A 22962-nucleotide genomic window follows, 5' to 3' on the forward strand; every position below is an offset into this window, starting at 1 on the left:
CAGCACAAGGAGGAGCATTCAATGTGCAGTACATCCACGGGGCTCAGAAGCTAAGGCTTCAGGATGACTGCACAAGAGGACTCTTAAAATTACACTCACTACACTGGTTGCCAAAGCTAAAATACCAAAAGCAACACTCGCCCAAAACGTCTTGTCTATTAACCTATGAATCATAACCACAACTGGCAAGGGCCCATTCGCAACTGACACGTGAGGCTTCAGGCAAACGTTTGTCCTTATGAAAGCTGACACTGTCACAGAGTACACAGGGGAATATCAAAAACGAAAAGCTTTAGACGTGGACTGGCCTGTGGTGGCTTTAAGTAAAATGAGAATTAAAACTGAGCAGATTTTTACCTAGTGAGAATAAACTGTGCAGAGAAAATCAGTCCACATCCCTTTACAGTGTACTAGGTATAGTAGGCTTCCATAATAAGAGGTCTTAGTTGAAAGCAAACCATGTTTACGCAAATTATACTGTATATACACTCTAATCATGTGCTCGGGGAATATGGTCCTGCCAAGGAGAATAACACATAAAGAGATCAAGGGAAGTGATGTAGAGGACACCATTTTTATAAAAACAAGCTGTCTTTAGAAGAACAAATTGTCTAGCTGCAAAGCCTTGTTGTTAGTCAACTATAGAAAACACACATTATGAGGATGATGATATGAATGTGTGAAAATGATTCTTAACTAGATTAATAGTATTTGTGCTTAGTCAGAAAGAAGCGTGTCATCAATAACACGTTGCTCATCACAGAAATGGCTGACATTCATCTCAGTCACACTTAATTATTTTGTACATTAAGCAGCTGCGTTTAATGTGGTTTCACACCAGTGGGCAGCTGACATTTTTCCCAAAGTAAGTGGACCGAAGACTACAAAGCCTTTAATTAACATCTTAATTCCTCCCACCTCCTCCACCACACACACAAACACACACCCTGAAGTAATGAGAATTAGATGCACTGATAAAAAAATTTAAAAAAAAAAACATAACAGGAAAAAGTTTTCTTGTGTGGTTGATGATGGCCCTTCCAGTGTCACAACTCCAAAAGACTGTTACCTTAACTCAGCCCGCTGTCGCTCTGTGGCTGCTTTACGACACCTTCACAAGAATAAAAATCAGATTCATTTACAGCAGGGCTCAGGAGAGGACCTCAGGGACTTCCCAAGATGCTGGCAGCAGAAGTACCTCCATCCGCAGCAGGGAACTAGGAGTCATTCACTGCTCCATTTATTTCCAAGTGAAATATAAAACACAATATGATGCTCAAACAACTGAACACCTGTGTTGTACCACTGCCCCATTTCAGCACGGACCATTTCCTCTCCTATACGTTGTAATGACATCAATGGGTAATCTGGGCACAGTCACCTCACTGGTGATTCTAGGACCGCAAATGATATTATGTAGTGAGGCATGTGGTGTGTGGAGCCTGCCATCTAGGTTACTCAGCAGTGTGAAGGTGAGATGAGAGAGGAGTGTGGGGCGGCATTAAACTTGAAATAGGCGACCTGTGTTCCTGCAATGCGTGAGCACAGGATGAGTCAGAAATCAATTAAGTTTAAAGGCATGCAAATCTAAAAAGAATCAGTCAAGTCAAGTGGCACTCAAGCTTAAAGCTCTGCCTGTGTAGTGAGTGGGTTCCCCCCTTTAATCAATCACATTTCATACCACATAATCACAATGACATGGCCTCTGTCAGAGGTCAGGCTGTTTGAACTGTGCCGTGTTTCTCTTCAGTCGACTGTAACAATGCTGTATGTTGGTGGGCAATCGTGTACTGTTTAAACACTTTTGCTGCTGTTCATTTTTTACATGCTTCTGAGTACCAAGAGTGCTCTTCATCTGCCACTGGTTGTTAACAGATAATGTTCTGTCCATATCTTTAGATTTTAAACTATGCTACTATGTTTAAACAGTTTGCATTGTAGATACTCCATATCCACCTCAATCTAAACATGAGAAACTTTGCCCTTACTTCATTATTAACAGAGTCGTCACAGCAGACACTGTGTAGATGTTAACAGTGAGTCAAGTGGTGCTGATCATGGACTTGTCATATCAAGGGAAAACTGTGTCTTGTACATGTTTTATAGTCCCAATCCAGCAGTTATCACTCCATCAAAAGCTCATTTGTGTTCCTCAAAATTGTACATTTTAAAGTTTCTGCCAAGAAATGAAATGGCTTTGGCATGACTCTATGAGATCGCCGTGCTTATCTGGCCCTCCCAAAGCTCCAGGAGTCTACACTTGACGTTAAACGTCACTTAAAAGTTGTATAATAATTGGATTCAAGACTTATATTGAACTTGTTTATTCTATCTTTAAAGTTTCTCTGTCTTGAGATGACATGTGTAAAATAAACGTTACTAGATCGAATTCAACTAAATTTATAACTTTTTGGACATGAAAATCCTCGTGAAAAAGAGGTTTTCGATAGGGCTGCCTGTCAAAGAGGTAATTGTCTCTCAAACTTTTAATTTTATTACAATTAAATGACAGTTTGAACCATAAAGAAAGTCATAATATGTATCACTGAAACAGTTCTCTTTAAAATTAAGTTGCTCTTTTTGCCCGACCCATCAGTAACCATCTGTAGGTCTTCTGGATTTATGTTATCAGAAGTTAGAATCTTTAGGCTGCTACGAGTATACTACTAAAGTGTAATTAATTGAGAAATGAGAACGTAAAATAGACTCATCCAGCTGAAGACATAATTTCTTACATGCTGATTTATTAGTATTAAAAGCCTTTAACTGAATTTTAACAATGCATCATTGACAAAGGACATAAATCTACAGAAAGACAACTTTTACTTGAGATGTTTTAGGTTCATTTTGTACTTTTTACTTCCATAATTCAATAGGTATGATTTTGACTGACAGACTTTGTAATTGAGTCTTTTTTCATGGCTGTGCTCTAATTGTTCCAAAAAAATTCTGAAGTCTCACTCAACAACTGTCACTACAGTGTGTCTTTATTCTCAACTGCTTTGTGACGGAAGATTTTTAGTTCAGAAAGACTGCACGTGGTAACGCTCATGACTCTTTGTGTCATTTCTAGCAAACTCATAATGCTCTCTGGATCTCACAAATGTGACTGGATGCAGTTTATCTGTCATATGTGAGTCGCGTGTGTGTACATGTGTGTGTGTGTGTGTGTGCAAACTCACCAGCTTGCGTTGACACCAACCACAGACGCCACAAAGAGCCACCAGCCAAACAGCACACACCGTCACTGCGAGGGAGACCAGGAACACACTGAGGGACACTGAGCCTGAAGACACACACACACACACACACAAAGAGAAGAATGAGTGACGCTTTTTTGGCATGCACAGATATTTTCTTCAGTGTGCGTAAAATAAAAACATGGAATGAGCTGATTGTATGCCTGCTGTAAATATTGTCAAGAGGGAACGACCCGAAATAAGCCCAGGCCTCGTTTTTTCCACATTTAATTGAATCACCGAGCCGAGCTGCCGTTTTCAAACTCTGTCATATGAAGCTGAGAAATACAATCTCGTTGCTACTCCTTTCGTGCCGGAGCATTTCAATACCTTTCCAATAAGAACCTCAGCCAGGCATCACTCAGCTGTGCACACGTCACTGTCATGGTGTCACAGCTTGTTAACTGACAGGCTGAGAGTGAAGGGCGGGGTGAAGGAGGGGAGGCCGGGCTGACAACACAAGAGAGCTCATGATTAATGGGTATCAGTAGCTGCCCAGTGAGAGCTGTGGCTCTGGAAGTCATAAAAAACATCATCCACTGCTGCTCCTGAGTCTCAGAGTTTGTGTGCTCACACATCAACAATCTGCTTTAGATTGGACATTCTCCATTCAAATAAAGTAGCTTCACTTTGGAGGACCAGGGTATACAGCCTCACTGAGCTTTGATGTTTATACAGTGGGGAAATGCTAATGTATTCAAATTTGGAATTTCCTTCTAACAATTGTGATTTCTAAATATACAGGGATAAATGTGTGTCAGAATACATTTTCAGCCTGCTCAGTGACAAACAGCTGTGTCTTCCTTTCAAACGCTGGGTTTATGCTCTCCCCAACAGCAGTCTCCTTCCCTTCCTTTGCATGTCAAAACTGGCCTTTTCATGTCATTTCTCCATCATATCTTTGACTTATTCTCTTCTTCACAATGTCCCCAGGGCACAGATCAGCTCAGCAAGGAGCAATGCTGGCAGTAAATGTTTCATTCAGCCTTTACTACTGTTTTGGAGACAGACCAAGCCCACTTAGAAACTGGAGGGCATGCAGAACAGCATGGACCAGCCAGTACTTACAGACAGTCCTATAAAAATCAGGGAAAGCGTGCTGCCACAAAAATTCCTTTAGTTTGCATCCTAACACCGAAATCTTTTAAAACAGAAATTGTGAAAAAAAGTAAAAACATTTTCTTTAATGGGATGAAAAAGGCAACACAGACTATTCTTTGCCAACTCAGATTTGTTTGCAAATGACACAGTGGGAAAGAGAAAGGTATGTAAAAAAGTATCTGCACCCAACTTAAAATGACCGATGTAAGTACACAGTGTTGCCATCACCATCTTTTCCCCTGCCAGTTCATGCTATTAATGATTTAAAACCAACATCTAACATTATTTATAGGTTGGTTGAAACACACATATACCCTTAAAAAATATTTAACACACATATACCATATAGTGATTTATAGAATGCAATAATATTTGATGCATACGTGTTACTGGTAGTGCAGCCAGAAATATGTTCCTGCCTCTTTAAGACCAGATGGTAATGTGATGACACTAAGCAGCGCCCTATGGAGTTTTACTGTAAACAAGTTGCTGCTTTTATTCACCGTTTAAAGTGTAAATGTCTTTACATCTTAAGGTCTTGGTGCATTTCATTGCTCAATTTTTTTAAATCCTGAAGCCTGTGTTGTAACGCCCTTCTTCTTCTTCTTCTCTGTCTTTTTGTTTGTGTGTGTGTGTGTGTATGTGTGTGTAAGTGTGTGTATTCCTCTATTTTTAACAAATAAGTGGAGAAGTATTAAACCACAGAAAATTAACTACAAAGCAGTAGCAAACTTCCCAAGGCACTTTAACATGTATGGTTAGTTGACTACAGCGCACGCTTTGGCCATTGAAGTAAATAATATTAAACACATATTAAACACCACACTACCCGAGTTTATCTCCTGATAACAGCAAAAGACATGATCAAACTCTGCTGATCACGCTTTAATTGTAAAGATACAATCACTATAATAGACATTTCAAGCGTTCCTTGTTATTTATCTGTCTTTTCCTTTTGTCAGAGAGACTGTTAATGTTAAGCTCCATGCATGAGAGGGTCAGTGAAACTCAGTCATCTCTTGAATAAAGAATACCTCCATTCACAAAAGTTCATAAATAGCCACTATTCACCACTTGTATATTCATAAAGAGTTCAATAAGACCGGGTCTATTAGAAAGCACAACATTAGCAGCAGTAGCAGTGTATCTTAAACATGGAGATCTGGACTGGTCCCCAACTAGGAGCATCTGTTAGCAGCAGTGCTGAGTGGCTCGGTGATGGATGTTTGGATGTGTGTCAATATCCGTGAAAGCCAGCGGCTGATGGAGGGTCCTCTGAAGGTGCTCTCTCTGAAGGTCAGAGGATGGGGGTTGCAGGTGGATGCGGGGGTTTATATGGCTTATGAGCTGAGTCAGTCATAAGGACCATAGGAGTAAAGAGCTTCCAACTAAAATGCTGCATCCAAATAGGTCATGTAATAGACAGCCGGATTCTGCTTCCCATTTCATGGATGATACATCCTTTTTTACACAGAGCTGTTGCATGCTGGCAGTACTGAAGAATAAAATGATGGAAATATACTGTGTTGTGTGCTGGTATTTGGGAGATATGCAAATCCTCTATGGCTGCGGAGAAATGGTAGCATAGTAAGAGAAGCCTGCAAAATACGCAGCTGTCACATTGGGAAAATTTAATTTATTTTTCCCATTGCCCAAAACTGTTAGCTTGATGAACTCCAGCAAGTGAGGCATTGGTGAGGTGAAAGATTAAATATGTTCAAAGAGAACCAATAATATGACATGAACTGATCTTAAACCAGTGTTGAAAAAATAGCCTTCCAAATGGAGGGTGGTGAATCACATCTGAAATGGCACCACTCTGTAAAACTGACAAGTGAGGCAAACAAGCTATTGAACCCTTTGATCAAAAGCCTTTAGAAGTCAGAGCACTCTTGAACTTGAAAGTCGCTAGTTTGTTTTAGATTTCAGTGGCTATCTCTTTTATATGCACATAAAAGAGAAAATAAATGGCACTGAACTGGGGTGTGCGGAGCCAATGATGTTGTAAATGAGCTTGTAATAAACCCTTCTTACTGAAGAGAACAACAAAGAAAGAATCAGGCAAGAGGTTAAATGTGGATGCTTATCAAGCAAGGCGGAGACAGTCTTTGACATGGAGTACTCAGCAGCACTGGGTGTAATAAGCGATGCTGTGGTCAGACAGAGTGATGCCACACATGTAGGTGGTCCACATGCAGTAATCTAAGGCAGGCAGAGAGGGCCCAGTTCTCAGGCGTCAAAGATATTGTTAATTGGAGAGATGCATCTGGAGCATTGTCCAGTCAGCAAAACTGCCAGACCGTATCTCTGTGCTCCAACTGAGGTGGAGAGGGCAGTCTCAGAAGCTCTGGGTGCAAAGCTCATAGCCTAATCGCTACTTCAGACTGTCCACTTCATGCGCTTGAGCCTGGGTTCTGCTCACTTTGTTGCCACTGATCTGCTGGGTAATCCTCACATGTCACTCTGACGTCTTTGGAGTCACTTGCTGCTGAGGCAGAAAAACTGTGTGCATCAGCAAAATCTTACATACCTGCAGTCATATGCTGTAGTGCAAATGTCTTCTTGCTACCCTATAGTTTAGTAGCAGACAGCAAATTATAGATATTTTTTTGTTGTTGTTTTTGCAGTTATGTTTCAGGACAAGTAACTGGGTGGTGGAACACAGCACATGCATACAGAGTACCAACGAAATGTTTCTATTTAGCTCAAAACAATTTATGCGGGAAGAGCCAAAAATCTAATCAAAACTGAATAATTGTGGTTCCAGGTAAATAATGCATTCATTGAACAACTTATGAGGTGACATTTAGCACAGCGAATTCAAAGCTGTTCGCTATGACTGCTGCAGCGTGCTGGAAGAATGACCTGCTGCCCTGCCATGTTTTATCCCCCTTGCAGTGTTGTTGTAAACAGCCAGTCCAGCAAGGCTCAATAGGCATTTGCTTCTGACAGATGGCTATTTCAAATAGCATTGACCGCAGATGATAGACAGTTCTCTTCTTGATGCAGTATAACAGCGTATACCACTCTTGAATAGATATTGGTATTCAACTGAGAAATGAAAATACTAAAATAAAATGCCTATTTTGACGATTTAGGTGTCTTTATAGGCAAAGTTGAGTCAGGCCACTATCTCAATAATGCAGATCTGTTTTCTTTGCACTATGATACTAGGTAGATATTTAGATTTTACAGATGTATACAATGCTCTTTTTTCTGAACAAATTATTTTTACCTTTAAAACATTACATCCTTTGCATGACTTATTTAGTGGAAATGCTGTGGTTTGTTATCGGGCATTTAGATATCCATTAGTGTACTTGAGAAGAGAGAAAGTACATGCATACATCAATCAGAAATCAAGGAGATTCATATTCTACAAGATCTTTGACAACATATTCATGTTTATTTGTTGGTTGCGTTCCTGAGTATCATCTATTACATTTTCTGTCTTTCAGTTTCAATGTCAACAGGCAGAAGCTTTGGGAATCCGATTCTACAGCAGACACTGGAACTCCATGTGCAGCAAATCACAGGGATGTGTGGCAGATCAGTAAAATTTTGACAGGTGGAGAGCACCTGCGGTGAGAGGGAGGGTCTCATGCATCCCCTGTAGGCTACACGGAGCTTTGCTGGTTCTCTGGCCCCAATATGCTCCCGGTGCCTGAGCTGCAGCACTCCTGTGCAGTCACAGAGGCTATTTCACAGTGAAAGTAGGAGGACTGCCACCCACGACTGTCTCAGAAGAGGGATAAGATTCATCTCTGCCCAGTGACAAGTCGGGCAAGAGTTTGACAGCAAGACATCATGTGACACATGCATGTTGTCACCTTTAATGGCACCATCTGTTGTGTGTCAGTTCAAAATCCAACCCAAATGCAGGACACAGTCGGCAGGTTGTAAAAACTGATAATGAGCTTTAATAACCATATCTGATTCCAGATTTTCAAAATCCAAGTAAGCAAATAAAAAGCACAGGAAATGGGCCGAAGCAGGAAACAAGTACAATGATAGAGAAAATGCTAGAAAAATTAAATAAGGAAGAAAAAAGGGAATGCTGGAAGGCATCTCAGAAAGAGCACAGAGGTAGTGCACAGACAAAGTGATACGGGAAGAAGCTACATTACATTTACATGAGTATCTGATTGGGTGACACAACTGGAACAAATAAGTGTGGGACAGACACATAAATGCAGGGGAAAAAACTGGATACTAGAAAGCAAAACCTACTATCACTATAACACAAAACCATCACAGTTAATGGAGGAACTGATAGTGACTCCCATCAATCATTTTTTATAGCTTCATTCTTTATAGGCATAGATGCTGATTAACCAAACTTTATAGGAACTAAAGCTTCAGTTCTCATAACTTTAAGCCAGCAAGATTCATTGTCCTATTCAAGTCTTACTAATTGAGTATTATCTTCTTTAAATACTGGCTGAACAAATGGCGCAGCTAACAGTTTGGTAGCATCTATCGCTCCCTCGTCTTAGATAATAACTTTATACTGTAAGTGTGGTCTAATCTATCACATTATCTATCTGTGACTCAGGAATAACTTCGTCCCTCTGCCTCAAAAAGATTGAATTAACTGGCCTGATAGAAATAAATTACTTGAATGTGTAAGCCAGAAAGAACCATTACATTTACAAAATACACTCTTCCTTGCCTCCTAACAAGCTAGCTCGTATATGTAAGTGCCCCTACCTTACACGAGGCAAACATCTACGATGGATTACAGTCGTATATCACAGAAGAACTCCCAACGCTACTTCAGCAGAGGTTAATTCACCCACATGCTTGTGGATGTTAATCTAGTGCTAGTATTTGTCTTTTAGCGTAGTTTATCAGTTAATTATCTGTCAGCAACGGAAAATAATAAATCATGGATTCAACTGCTCATCAATTGTAGCTCTTCACCTCATGTTCCTCAGGCCAAGAGTGCACCCTCTTCAGACAACATGTTTTTAAAGCACTTTGCCCACCTTGCACGTCCTGTCTGTCACATTGGGACGAATGGCTGCTATATATTACAGACACCTGATGAAACTGAATGAGCTTCTTGTGGCCCACAAGCTTCGGGGTGTTAAAGCTGCCTCACACAGTCACAAACGAGCTATTATTCACCAGTCCCACTGGTGGCCTTGACTTTATTGATTGAAGTTTACATTGTGGCTTTTGATACTCTGGAGGTGGTCTAGTGTCCATCCCAGTAATGAGCTTCTGAGCTGTAAACTAAGTCAACCATGGCCTACCATTATTCCAGGTTCAGGGCCATTATTGTATTGTACATACCCCACTGTATTTGTTCTAAGCAGGGTCAGGGCTCACAATAAACGTCTTACAGGAAACTCATAATACACTCCTGCCCTTGTGCCGTTTGCTCACTATAACCCAAACTGACCCTCAGCAAAGCTCTGAAGCTAGAGTTGTTATAATTATGACACTTTCCATTTTGTAACATAAAAGTTGAGGCTGAAGCTAACAAGCACAAGGTAAAGAGTCATCATCCTCAAATGATGATAAACGCACAAGTCATGGAAAAAAAAGAGGTCCCCTTTCTTACATCAATATATATATTTACCCGTTTAGCAAAGGAAGTCAGGCACCACAATCAAGCTTCAGTGCAGTAAGAAAGCCTGTTATTGATTTCCATCACATGTGTCACTGAGCAGCTTCTGTAATCGGGCATACAGTTCTGTTGAATACATTCATAGCCCCACATTATTTTCTTTTGCTCTGGAAGGAATACCCTGTTAATTCTATGAGTCAGTCTACCAAACATGCTGATGATTTAATCTTACAGAACAGCAGTTCTGCTCACCTATTTTCTGGAGACACCAACCTTCAAAATCTCAACCTGACAAGAATAACAACAATACTGATCGACTGTGTATGGGAGTGTGTTTTTTTCAGAAAAGCGATGGCCCCATCAGTTTCGGAGGGATTCATCTGGTCACCTTAGTTATCTAAAGAACAAAGGACAGGCTTGTTGTGATATCAGATTTTCAATATATGACAATTATGACCAACTTAATTCATTATAGCTATTTATATTACTGTAATGTCTATGGGAAATGTAATATTTGATATCATTTAAATATATCTCTGGCTTTATTTATTATTTCTTCTTGGGGGAAATTATTCTCACTAAAGAGAATAATAAAGGATATTCAACATGATACTATCAAATCAACTTTAGATTTTTTTTTAACATCATGGTAATCCTTAAAACTACTGCTAGCATACTGTTAAGGAGAATTAAGACTTGAAACAAATGCTATTAATTAATTTCAACCAGAACTGTATTTTTCCTAAACCACATAGTTTTGGTGCCTAAACCTAACCAGCCACAGAAAATAAAACTAAACCTGTAAAATAATGGTCCCATACAGGATGTTAATCTATGCTTCCTGAGGGATATCTTGTGTCACATTCGATGAGAATCTCAGTATCCACATCCAGTTGAAAGCTCCATTTACTGTCCGAAACAGCATGTTCTTGAAGACCCAGCTGTCAGGAGTGAAACATTGCTGTAATCAGACGTGTCTGCATTCATCAGATCAGGGCTTTGTGACAGTGACCAGATAAAGCAGAACCCACACCGATCCTCTTCCAGAGCGTGGTGCATTTCTGACAAAATTCACCTAAAAAACTGTTGCTAATCTATACAAACTCAATATTGCAAATGTTATATATTGTTTTTGTAAATACTCATATGAGATGTTTAAAAGCTAGAATAGTTTGCTGTTAAGTTGTGAGGATCAGTCGGTATGACTAAAGTCACGTCTACATAACTTTGCCAAATACTGAAGTCCAAAGTGTGGAAGGCCTGCCTTGCAGAGTTGTTCCATTTTTTATGTTTCAGCATTCATTAAAACCCAAAGTGGTTATAGTTGTGTGCCAACCATTAATCCTGGCTCATCTGTCTTCCAAAACCCACTCAGTGCTAACTTTCTATCACCTTCTAATCTATTGCATCCTACTGAAAGTTTTAATTTATTGAATATGCCCTTTACCATCTGTGTTGAAAGTTGCCATTTAGATTCAGCCTTTCTGAAAGTGTGTGCATGCACATGTGCTCATGGTTGCACACATTCACAGGCACATACTCTTCCACTTGACACAGCTTAAGCACAGTGCCATGAGTGGGATCCCATGCACTTTCATGATGTGAAGAAACCAAGAAAGTGGAGATAAAGCTGTGCAGGAAAAAGCAGAGTGGGAGTGAGGGAAGAGAGACTCAACTGTAATGCTATTGAGGAGCAATTTGTGAAGCTTGTGCATATGCATACAGGCCTACAGTCCCCATCTGCCCACAGCATCAGCTCACTGCTGGTGACATCAACCAAGACAAAGAGGTCTTGGATGCGCCAGATGTATCATGTGGGTGGTATTATGAAATCTAATTCAAGTTAAAGTCAATGGTTTTTGCCTGAGGCTACAGAATATCATGTATTTATTGTATTTGTGCATGTGTGTGTACACAGACATCTGCACATTGATATCTATGTTTAACTTCTAGCCCTTACTGTCACATGAAAAACATTAGCCTAAATATTCATGTCATTCAAAAAATGGGAAAATAATTATTGAGGGTGTAATTAAAGTATTGGCAGGGCAAGTGCAACTTTAATTGAATGACAGCTAAATGACAGTGAAACAACCTCGTCTCGGCATATCCATTATGGTTTATATGAAATCTCTTCAGACACAACAAAACTACACAATGAGCTTAGTGTGAAGCATTTTATACAATTATTTTTGTCTGTGCAAAAGTTCATATGAAAATGCCAATGAAAATTAATAAATTTTAATTCATGGCTACCTTTGCTTTTCCATCTGGGGCCTATCCCAGCTGTCACTGAGCAAGAGACAGGGTACATCCTGGATAGGTCACCAGTCCATCACACAGCCACACAGAGACAAACCAGACACACAACCATGCATGCATACACTCACTCCTAGGGACAACTTGGAGACACCAATTAACCTAACATGCATGTTTTTGGATAGTGGGAGGAAGCCAGAGTACCCGGAGAGAACCCACATATACGGAGACAACATCCAAACTCCACCCAGCTGGTGATGGTGCTAACCACCACACCACCGTGCAGCCCTACTTTTGCTTTTCTTCATTAAATTAAGGACAGATTGTAAAAAGCATTTTATTACCTCTCTGGACAGACCAGGCAGTAAAAACCCTGCAAACCAGAGCCTCAAGCTAGAGGTTAGAATATTGACCCGGCCACAGCCCAGCTAAAGTTTTCTCCCTGTTAGACTCCATAAAAAAGCCACTAAATGATCGACTCAAGTGACCCAGTGTCATCCTTGTGTGTGTATCTCTGTGTCTGTGTGCCAGTCCATGTATGCCTTTGTCTTTCTGCAATACGACTCACATTCTCTGGAGTCAAATCCTCACACTGACCAACTTTGGTTGGTATGATGAGTGATCAGTTTCCCCTGCCTGTGACCACAACCTTCTCACAACTGGTGTCAGGAGTTGCTGATAAGGGGATGATGAACAAGTGTGCGAAAGCTTAGCGAGGATGAGCAAAAGGTTGCTTTGAAAGAAATAATGGGTCTGGTGTCTGTATGTGCAACAGGCTGCCAAGCTATAATTCAAACGGTCATAAGAGTACAGGATTGGAGGGTGTGGTGACTCCATGACATGGTGCACTGTATTTGTTCAGTGACTGATGCTCTGATCAAATGGAGCAGAGAATCACCTCAATCCTGCAGGTGACTTTTCTCATCTCTGTGCTGTGCATTATAGGTAAAGCTCTAATGTGGTCCTGTCCTCTTTAGTGCAATAGACTGAGCAGAGGCCCCAGGGACAACACTGTATTGGCTATGTGTCAAGAGAAGATTTAAATACCCCTCTGCTTTTAGACTCCAGCTGGAGTGACACCACAGAAAATAACCCTCATTAGCATCAGCCAAAGTCAAAGGAAGGGCAGATTAAAGTAATGAAATATATCCTATCACATACAGTTTAATATATGTGCTTCCTCTAGTTTAAGAGTTAGATTCCTCTAACACTTTACATTCAAGAAATGTATAAGGAGAATATCTGCCCAACCAGCTCTATATAAACATTGTTTGCTCTTTGTAAGCACAGGGTCATCTCAGAGAGTCCTTCAGCACTGCTGTCTGTTGCGTGACAGCTCATTGATGTGTTTTCTTGTATAACTGTCAACTATTTACAGCTGGGTAGTGCCCAGCAAACAGAGACTTATTGACGATGCCTTGCAGCTGCTCGCCTGCTGCAGGATACAGTCGGAAGCTCATGGGAAATAGAGTTTTCCACAGCCACTGGTCCTTGTGGTCTTCACTTCTGCAGGGAGGAGTCTGTAATTTTCCTTCCACATTAACTCAATTATACAGCACCTGAGGACATTTAAACTAGCTTCACACTGTAATAGCATGTCTTAATTCTTTCTCACAAGCACATTAACGCTAACTGTTATGGCATTACAAGGTTGGCACTCACACATAGGGGCTGTTACTGTAATCAATTTTGCTTCTGTGTTATAGTTAGGCAGTGTCCATGATACCTGCTCTACTGTATCATGCATGTCACAGTTTGTCACCCCAACTAATACAGTATCTCATCTGGCGAGCAGGGCAGCAGAGAATTAATGACGGGCTTGGCCACCAATAAACTCTGTGTTAAACACACACACACATATTCCCACACACACACACGCAGGGCTCTCACAACTACTTGACATTATCACCATAACATCGTGACAAGGATGTCATTTGACTAACTATTGCTGGCATAGCTGAAGGGGGGAAATAATACAGGGAATGTGTTTTCTGGCTGGAGATGAATTAAGAGTAAGGAAGGGAAGAGATTTAAGTCTGGAAATCACACACACAAACTTGTCTCTTCTAGCGGAGTAATAATTTGAGAAATAGTATTTCTACTCGAAAAAATACCAAATTAGTTTCTCAATTTGCCCAACGCCCTCTTGATGATGCACGATACAGACCAGGCAACATGCAAAACAAGTTGTCACAAACAATCTCACTGGCACTGCAACTGTTGTTTATTGTAATTAGAATAAAAAACAAAAGGCACGGATCAAACATGATCCGTGTTTGATTAATCAACTCAACTTCAAGGAGCTATAATTCTCGTTATGTGTAATGGCCCAGATGGAATGGACAGAGAACAAGTGATGCTGTTGAGGCAGCCTCTCAGCTCTGTGTCTCTATGAAGCCTTTTAGATTACTAAAAGGACAAACAGGGCAGCTGTGTGATTTATATGCAACCTGACCTTTAAGCCAATCGAGGGGCTCTCGAGAACACTTTTACAAACAGTCTCAAAACAGTGGTTCCTGCTAAATCAGATTTGATTGTATTGAACAGAGGTCTTTCCACTTCAACCTTCCTGGCTCCTCAAATCACGTCACTTAAGAGGTAACTTCTGCTCAGTCTTTTGTTTGGGACTGTGTTCGGTTTGGTAATGAAAACTAAGAGGACATTTATGTCTGTCCTAGGAGTGTGGTTCTCGGAGCCAGATGAGGTGGCTCGGGCATCTGGTTAGGATGCCTCATGGACGCCTCCCTGGTGAGGTGTTCCGGGCACATCCCACTGGGAGGAGACCCCGGGGAAGACCCAGGACACGTTGGAGAGACTATGTCTCTCGGCTGGCCTGGGAACGCCTCAGGGTCCCCCGTAAGAGCTGGAGGAAGTGGCCGGGGACAGGGACGTCTGGGCTTCTCTGCTCAAGCTGCTGCCCCCGCGACCCGACCCCTGGAGAAGCGGCAGATAATGGATGGATGGAGGTACCGGTAGTCCTTCCTTTAGCTTAAGTTTAACATTTATGTTTTCCAGATGATGGGTCTTACTTACGTTGATGTTTTTCTCAAGCATCTCTGGGCAAAGCTACTGCTTATCAGTCCAGCTATAATTGCTGTTGACTCTTAAGCCATTTTTCCATTGTGTGATACAACTGGACTCTTCTTGAACTGACTATTTTTGAATTCTTCTCTTTGGCGACTACTTAATGTAGATGGCATCAGCAATTGTTATCACTGCACTATATGTAAGTTTGCTGATACAGAGGCTAGAGCTGCCAATTCAGAATTTTTATTAGACACTAAGTTGACATAAAGATAATTGTGATTAACAATTTAATTGTCTTTCTTTCTTTTTTGGGGGGGAGCTATGTTATTAGCCCATTAATAATTACATTATTCATCCAAAACTTACAAAGAAAACCAGTAATTTATTGAAAGTGAATATAAGAACATAAAGACATATCTGTTTGCCTTTAAGGCTATTAGTGAGTCAACTCTATGAAAACAGATATGGCATAATTCAAGATAATTATGCCACCATGATCACGATTATCTCAAATAACTGCGATTACACAATAATTTGGTAATTGTGACAGCCCTAACATAGAAAGGACACAAACATTCTGCATGTGTAGTTTGTGGCCAGCTCTGAGTACAGAAGTGTTTGACGTCTTTTCTCACTTGCAATCTGAGGAGGAAAAGGCATCTATGAATCGGAACTCTCTGTTTCTAAACTACTAAACTGCACACACATGGATAAGATGAATAAGATGTCAGTGCACACCAGCATTCTTATTATGCCCTCAGGGGAGGACCCTACTTAACTTAGCCTCCAATGTTGTCATCTCAGTATTTGGTATCAGCTCAGTTCACTTGGACCCTCAACTGAGTTAACTGATTTAAAAAATAATTTAGTTCATATCAGATACTGCCTATAATGGGAAAACCCATTCAAGAAGAAAAAAAAAAAAAGGATTTTCATCGAGTTGGTCATAGATTAGGTTGCCTCACATCACAGACACTGTTACTTAAAAACTGCATCATGTCAAAACATGTTAATGCTGTTATGAGACCACATTTGCCACTTCTATTTGAAAATAAGAGGCTTGTCATTAGTTAATGGAATGGTTTGCCACAGCTCTCTTGTTATCTAATGGCAGTATGTAAAGTGGTTGGCATTATACCTTTTCAATACTAAGTAATGCACGGATGAAACGTAAGGTTTAGGGGGAGTATGTGTGTGTGGGTGGGTGTCTGTGCCTGTTAGTGTCATAGTCAGATGTTGCCCAGCTATGCTCAGCCTGTGGATGCAGGGTGATTCACCAGGATGTTCTGGAGGATGTCTGTGTGGGCTTACCATGGTGGAGAATGGGATCCGAGACAAGGAAGAACGGGAACGAGGAACAGAACTGTACAGAGCACACACTGTGCTTCACTTAGGGGCTTGTATCTTTGTCCGCAACAACTGGTGCCACTTCAACAATGTTTCTGGGTGATGTATAGTTGAGCAGTAGTAAGCAGATGATGCCATAAAATGTAAAGGTTTTGGGGAGGGGCATAAGGGTACAAAGTGCCAGTCCTCTGTGCATCTGGCTGAGTGATTGTGCAAACCTCTGCTCAAAGAGCAGCACCCAAAATAGGATTAGATGAAAAAAAGTAGAGAGAAAATACATAAAACACAGAGAACTGCCAGCATGCCCTACCTCCAGGCTGTGCTAGTTGGGGGCTGGCAGGCTGGAGGCTGTCGAGGGGGGAGGGAGAGTGGAGCGTTAGACTGGCTGTGACTATGCACCCTGGCTGGACAGCGAGCAAGCATGGGCATGCAGGCCTACAAATGCTCCCGGCTTTTTATTAGCCTGCTTCCCACTGCAAAGCCAGATAATAATCAGACGCAGTTTATTTATTACAAATTTCACCAATTTCCTCCTTAAAATTAATTCAAATTAATTGGATGAAAGCCAACTGAGTTATGATTTGAGGAAAAAAAATTGTGTTTTATGATATACAGAAAACCCACGTGTTTCGTGCTACCAAATAGATCAAGAACGGGTCCAGACTGAGCTAGAAATTGCACTTGCTGGCTCTACATTGCCTCTTGATACCCAGATGATTTTGTTTGTGAGAAGCTGCAACTGCTGCTGAACAGAGGGACACATTTCTGCTCTGCTACAGATCTATTATAGAGAGACAATAAATGCTTTTCTGTACTCCTTCCAAACATGAGTGGACATCAAACATTGTCCGTGCCGTTTGCCCGACACAAATAACTTGTGCTTTGTGCAGGTTGTGCAAAGTTGGAGTTGATGCCCCTGCCTGCAATCAGGGAGGTTCGCTTTCACACTACACTGAATATGCAGTCACACGCATCAATGACCACCACTTCAAAGCTGTTAGGGCAATTTGATCACAGGAGATCCTCAAAGCTGTTTGGGTGCAGGAACACCTGCACAAAAAGCTGCCCACTGATGATTAGAGGTGCATGTACAGTAGTACAGAGGTATTACACTGCACATACAATACGTAAATTGCCAGGGCTTAACACCCAGGTATGAAATCCTAGCAACTTATGGAAATGTGTTTTCAAAGTCTATATCTGAACTTGAAAATCAGTTATCACAGCATTATCGTCAGATCAAATTTCAGCTGCAGCGGTTTCCAACAATTATATGCCAATATAAATCTTCCCAAATCTTCTGCATCTAAGAATGAATGAAGCAGAGCGGTAAACCTGTAAGCAGTCAACTTGCCTCCATCCTAACTCAAGTGCACAGTCACATTCAACAAGTGGAGCAATAAATCAGTCTGATGTTACATTCTAACACCCAAAAGGAATGCCTGAAACCACTGAAACAGATATCCAACATAGATATATGCTTTGGATTTATGCTCCCTATTCGTGCACACAGTTACAACATCAGGTCAGCAATAAAAATTTGGTCACATGCTCAAGTAAATCCACTTTAAATTGGTACTAGTTTCCCTAAAAAACAATGCATAAAATGATTATCTAAGTCTGGCATGATGTTCTTCCCATTTAAAAAACAGTATACTCATAAGCAAGGTTGTTGTTTTACTATGATGCTTCCATACAATGTCAATGAAATAAGAGTCTGAGTAAACCATTATTTCATGTTTGGAGCTTCATTTATTGAGAGGAATCTTGGTTACCTTGTGATTTCAAGGTGAGGGTGAGCTTAACGCCATCCTGTCTGTGTCTTCACCTTCCCCACCCCCTTTCATTCATTTTTCATTTTCTTCCACTGTTCCACCTAAAACCCAAAGGCCTACTATCTCTTGGTAGATAGTAAACAAACCGGAGGTTTTTTATGATCTACGACCAGGCAGTCAAATCTGTCTGGAGCACATTACACAAAGAGCTGCTGCAAATGGCGGGTTATAAACAGTGGGAAACAGAGCACAGCAGGATGCATTTAGAACAATAGGAGGAGAGTGGAACAGCCGAAAGGACACAAAATGCATTTTCACTGAACTTCCTGAAGCAATTTCTTTCTCCCGCTACACACTACAAATTCCCCTCCTTTGCCTGCCATCATCTGCGACTTAAGCAATCTAATTGTCTGCTTCTTGCAGGTGAACTAAAGTGAAATTGACCAGGACTTTATGAGAAGCAACATAACACATAGTTAAATATATAACACAAATAGCCTATTGTAGCGTATTAATATTTCAGAAGGAAATGGTTGGAAGGGTTGAGTGTGGCTCTGATTTGGATTTGGATTGAATCAGACACGTGCACAAACTCTGCTAGTGCTAAATGACTATATAGTGGCACCATTATCAAACCACGGTTTATCTTCTTTTTTACAGTGGACAGCGTGCAAAACAACTTCAGGGGATGACAGTAAATACAACATATGAGTCAAATGTTCCACTCTGTGTACATAATAGGTAATATACACCCATGTATAGGTACTGCTATGTAACCTTGGGCGATTTGTGTTTTATACATCACTCCTTCTTAGTATATGAAGCTCATGTCAATGAAACTTGAATGAACAGCCCTTAATCAGGTTTGTCAGGCGCTCTAAAAAGGAGAAAGATTGTCAGAAGAAGCTGCAAGCCACATGCCTGTCAACCCTGAGCCATGTCTGATGTGCAGTCACTGCGTGTTTTCCTTTGAGCCAGAGCCTGGTTGGTGAGGGAACTCACATGGTAGTAATCGTCAAATATTAACTGAATTTTATGGTTATGGCCTGACCTGCATCAGTATTGTCCAGCTGCACTGTTTTTATCTCCTCTTACATATTACATGCTTAAGGCTTCGTTTTCCCTTTTGTCCTAGTTTGTCCTTACCTCCTCTCTCTGTTGCTTTATAATTAAGAGGCGTTTTCAGAGAGTGAGTGCACACAAAGTCATGGGCAGAACACATCAACCCCAGAAAGGAATGCTGCCAGATCCTCTCTGCTAGCTAAATGTCCAAGTGAAAGATCATCATCATCTCATTCCTTATCATGTGGGAAATTTAAATACAACACAACATATTAGGCTCAGTGAGTCTTTACTACACAGCTGCTCACAAGCACTACCACCAAGGAGGACAGAAAGATACTATGACAATCATATAGGGGTTTAAGCTATTCAGGCTTCTTGTTATGATTATGTAATCACCATGCTTATTTGTGTGTTGACAAGCCAAACTGCATCACAGTCAATTTCAGGCTCTCTCTGTTTGACCTGCATGTTTGTTCTTCCGGGCTGTGCAGCAATTGTTCCCAAGTATCCTGAGTGCATGGAAAGCACATCATGGGAAGGGAAAGTCAAGATTTTTCTGTTTACTTGTGCAAATGTGTCTGAGGGCATTCAAGCATGTGCCAACTCTGTAGGCAAATAGACTCAAAGAGCGGGTGACCAAATATTGAAATATCACCCAATGCCAAGACTATTGGAGTGTATAATTCTTCGCCTTTTATGACTCATTAAGGGTATCAGTTGCCCCTCCCAAGACTGAGAGCCATAATCACTGAAAAGGGTCTTGGGGCTGTTGGCATTAATCAATGAATGTTGCATAAATGAAATACTGTGGTTGTGGAATGCTGGTGCGTGTCATATGTGTGTACCAGTGACACAAAAGGCACATTTCAGCTTTGTAGCCCAGACCAATCAGAAATGTACTGCTTGGACGAGTCTGCCCAATCTGGTGTGTCTCAGCTCCACTGAGTCCAGGGCTGAGCTCTTTTAGCTCACTCCCATGCATGCACAATTGCTTGCATCCAATCCATTGTGCTCTTCCAGCTGCACAAATGAATACCACTGCCAAGCCAAACAGAGGACGATAAGCCTGTGACCACAAAAAGTTTGATGACGAGTGATGGAGATAGAGATAGAGAGACTAATTCTACCAGCTGCAAGTAATATTTTGACTTTCTGTTTGTGCTCATAACAGGTATTTAGTCATTTTGAAAATATTCAGCGAACGAATCCCAAACCCTCTAATTCCATTGAATCTGCCCACACACACAGACACACACACGTATTGCCATTCATGATCAGCCATGTTAATCCATATTTGGGTTTAGAGAGGAGGCACTGTGCATTTCTTTTGTCTGAGTCAGGTTTTCCCCCATCATCTGTCGTTCCAGCTTGGGCTCTTTACTTTCTGTCGCCTGCTTCTCCTTGTCCTCCTGCTCTGCCAGCTGCTCCCTCCATCCCATTTTCAGCAAGGAAATCAAAATAGCCGGGATAGTAACAGCACATTTCAGTCAAGTTGTCGGACTGATCGGAATCCATTTCTCTCAGTAATCACAGAATCATGTAGCAAAGTGATGCAGAAGTCATTGCAGTGGAGAAGACATGGTCTTCTATGGATATCAGGCTTACAACTACATAACACGCTGCCAAGGCTTCATCAATCAGCATAACAATTATCAACAGTAAACATCCAGTGTTATGATATCATTGGCACCAGCAGGTAGGCTATAGGCTGATTTAGTTCTTTGACGAAGAAAACATGATTGAAAGAAAAAAAGGCTGTTCAAATATTCTCTTATTTCAGGCCGTGTTCAACTCAAAATTAGTATAAGAGTTGTGTTGACTCTATGGGAGCCTACTCGATATGGAATGGAGAAAGAATTGTACGGTTAAACAGAATCAATGGCTGTGGTATTATTGTAATTGTATCAGTTTCCATTTCCAGACACAGATAAATGTGAAACGTTTACAACAGTGTATACATTTCTACTGATACGTGATGTTTTTCTAAAATAGTGCATTTAGTAAAATGTCATTTTTGATGATAGTGAAGTGACAAAGAATGAAGGCGCAGTGATATAGCTGATGTTGAAAGTCTGATATTGTTGCTGTGGCTCCAGTACAAACATATGTGAAAACAACCCACATTCAAACCAACATAATGACTCTGCTGAATCCAATTCATGACCCACCCCAGTCCTGCAGAACAGTGGCTTTTTCCCTAATTACCTACAGTGTGTGGATTTTTTTTTCAAACCAATCAGGATGCAGCCACAAGCTGCTAATGGAAGAGAGTAAGGCAAGGGCACACAGAGTGCTAGCTGCCATCTCTGGTATTTTAACCTCACACAGTCAGAAGCTACCCCCTTGGCATGAGCACAGGGGCGTCAGCCCAGAACGCCTGAACAGGCACAAATTATGACTACAGTTATGGACTAGTGAGGAGACCAAATCTATGGAGAGGGGACACCTATTCAGCCAGACAAGCCAAACAAAGAAAACATTCTTTGCCCTGCTGACCACCACTGAAGAAGGGTTTAGTAAGATGAGACACAGGAAGGAGGAATGAGGGAGAAACGCTCAGGCAGCCAAGCCGAGGAGATGGCACTCATGCAGCCCAATCTGTCAGTCTGACTACCTTGCCAGATACAGGGAGCCTCACACAAAATCACACACTGATTTTATGCTAAATACCAAGAGACAGTGAGGGTAGACACACAAACAAGGGAAATTAATACTCTAGCGACTAGCGCACACACTAAGTTATGGAACATGGTGTACTCAGGCCAAAACATGTTACATCTCCTGCATAAATGCTATTTTCTTAAGGAAAATACCTGAACTTTTTCATTTGTACAATAATAAGAAATAAAAAAACACTACTGTTGAGAAAGTATGACCCTCATTTGAAGGTATATTTTGAATTTGGGGAAAAGTCCCTTCCTCACTCTCTGAGTTTTAGATTAAAAGAACAACACCACTCAAAAATGAAAGATTAAAAATATCCAGCAATAGCCATTATCCAGTTGGCCTGACTTAGCAGGCAGACTGATTGTAATGTTAACAAACTCAACTATTCAACACTTTTAAAGCTACTCAATTATACTTTATGTAACAGGTCAAATAAACAAGTGTATTCAGGGTTTTTTGTGTTTCTGTTTTATTTCAGAGACTCGAAGAAGTCATTGATAATGGTCACGAAAAACACTTTATTGCACAAATTGGCAAATCTTAATTTCAGCGCTTTATACATGGATTGAAATGACACAAAATAGCAAGTACTTTAAGTGAGCATCATAGGTAACTGTAGCCAGATTTAGGATTTGATTTTGGCCATGCAAGCTTTTACACAATTTTTCTTTATGGAAGTCAGAGCTAGCCAAACATCTCCTGTTTGCACAGTTAGTATGTCTGTCAAATAGATAACATTTACAAAAACATTTCCTGTACAGATATTCAGTCAGGCATTGATCCAATCGTGTTACTCAAAATTAAGCGAATAATTCTTTTACATAAAATGTCTGGGATGGGACGATGGAGCAAACACAGATGCAATGAACTGCAGTACCATTTTAGGTCTCTATTGCTGATTTTCCTG

At 40.9% G+C, this 22962-nt stretch overlaps 1 protein-coding gene across 2 annotated transcripts in view; it reads right to left on the reverse strand.

Annotated features, from left to right (window-relative positions):
• Nucleotides 1-22962, reverse strand: part of syt7a (synaptotagmin VIIa) — a 74815-nt gene that overhangs the window by 41776 nt on the left and 10077 nt on the right. For both annotated transcript variants that reach the window (XM_072385979.1, XM_072385977.1), the window contains exon 2: nt 3183-3286. In XM_072385979.1, coding sequence (XP_072242080.1) covers nt 3183-3286 — 104 coding nt within the window. The remainder of the gene's footprint in view (nt 1-3182; nt 3287-22962) is intronic.

This window comes from Leuresthes tenuis, unplaced genomic scaffold (assembly GCF_036924035.1).
Source record: "Leuresthes tenuis unplaced genomic scaffold, fLeuTen1.0.hap1 SCAF_5, whole genome shotgun sequence".
In the NCBI taxonomy this organism is placed as follows: domain Eukaryota; kingdom Metazoa; phylum Chordata; class Actinopteri; order Atheriniformes; family Atherinopsidae; genus Leuresthes; species Leuresthes tenuis.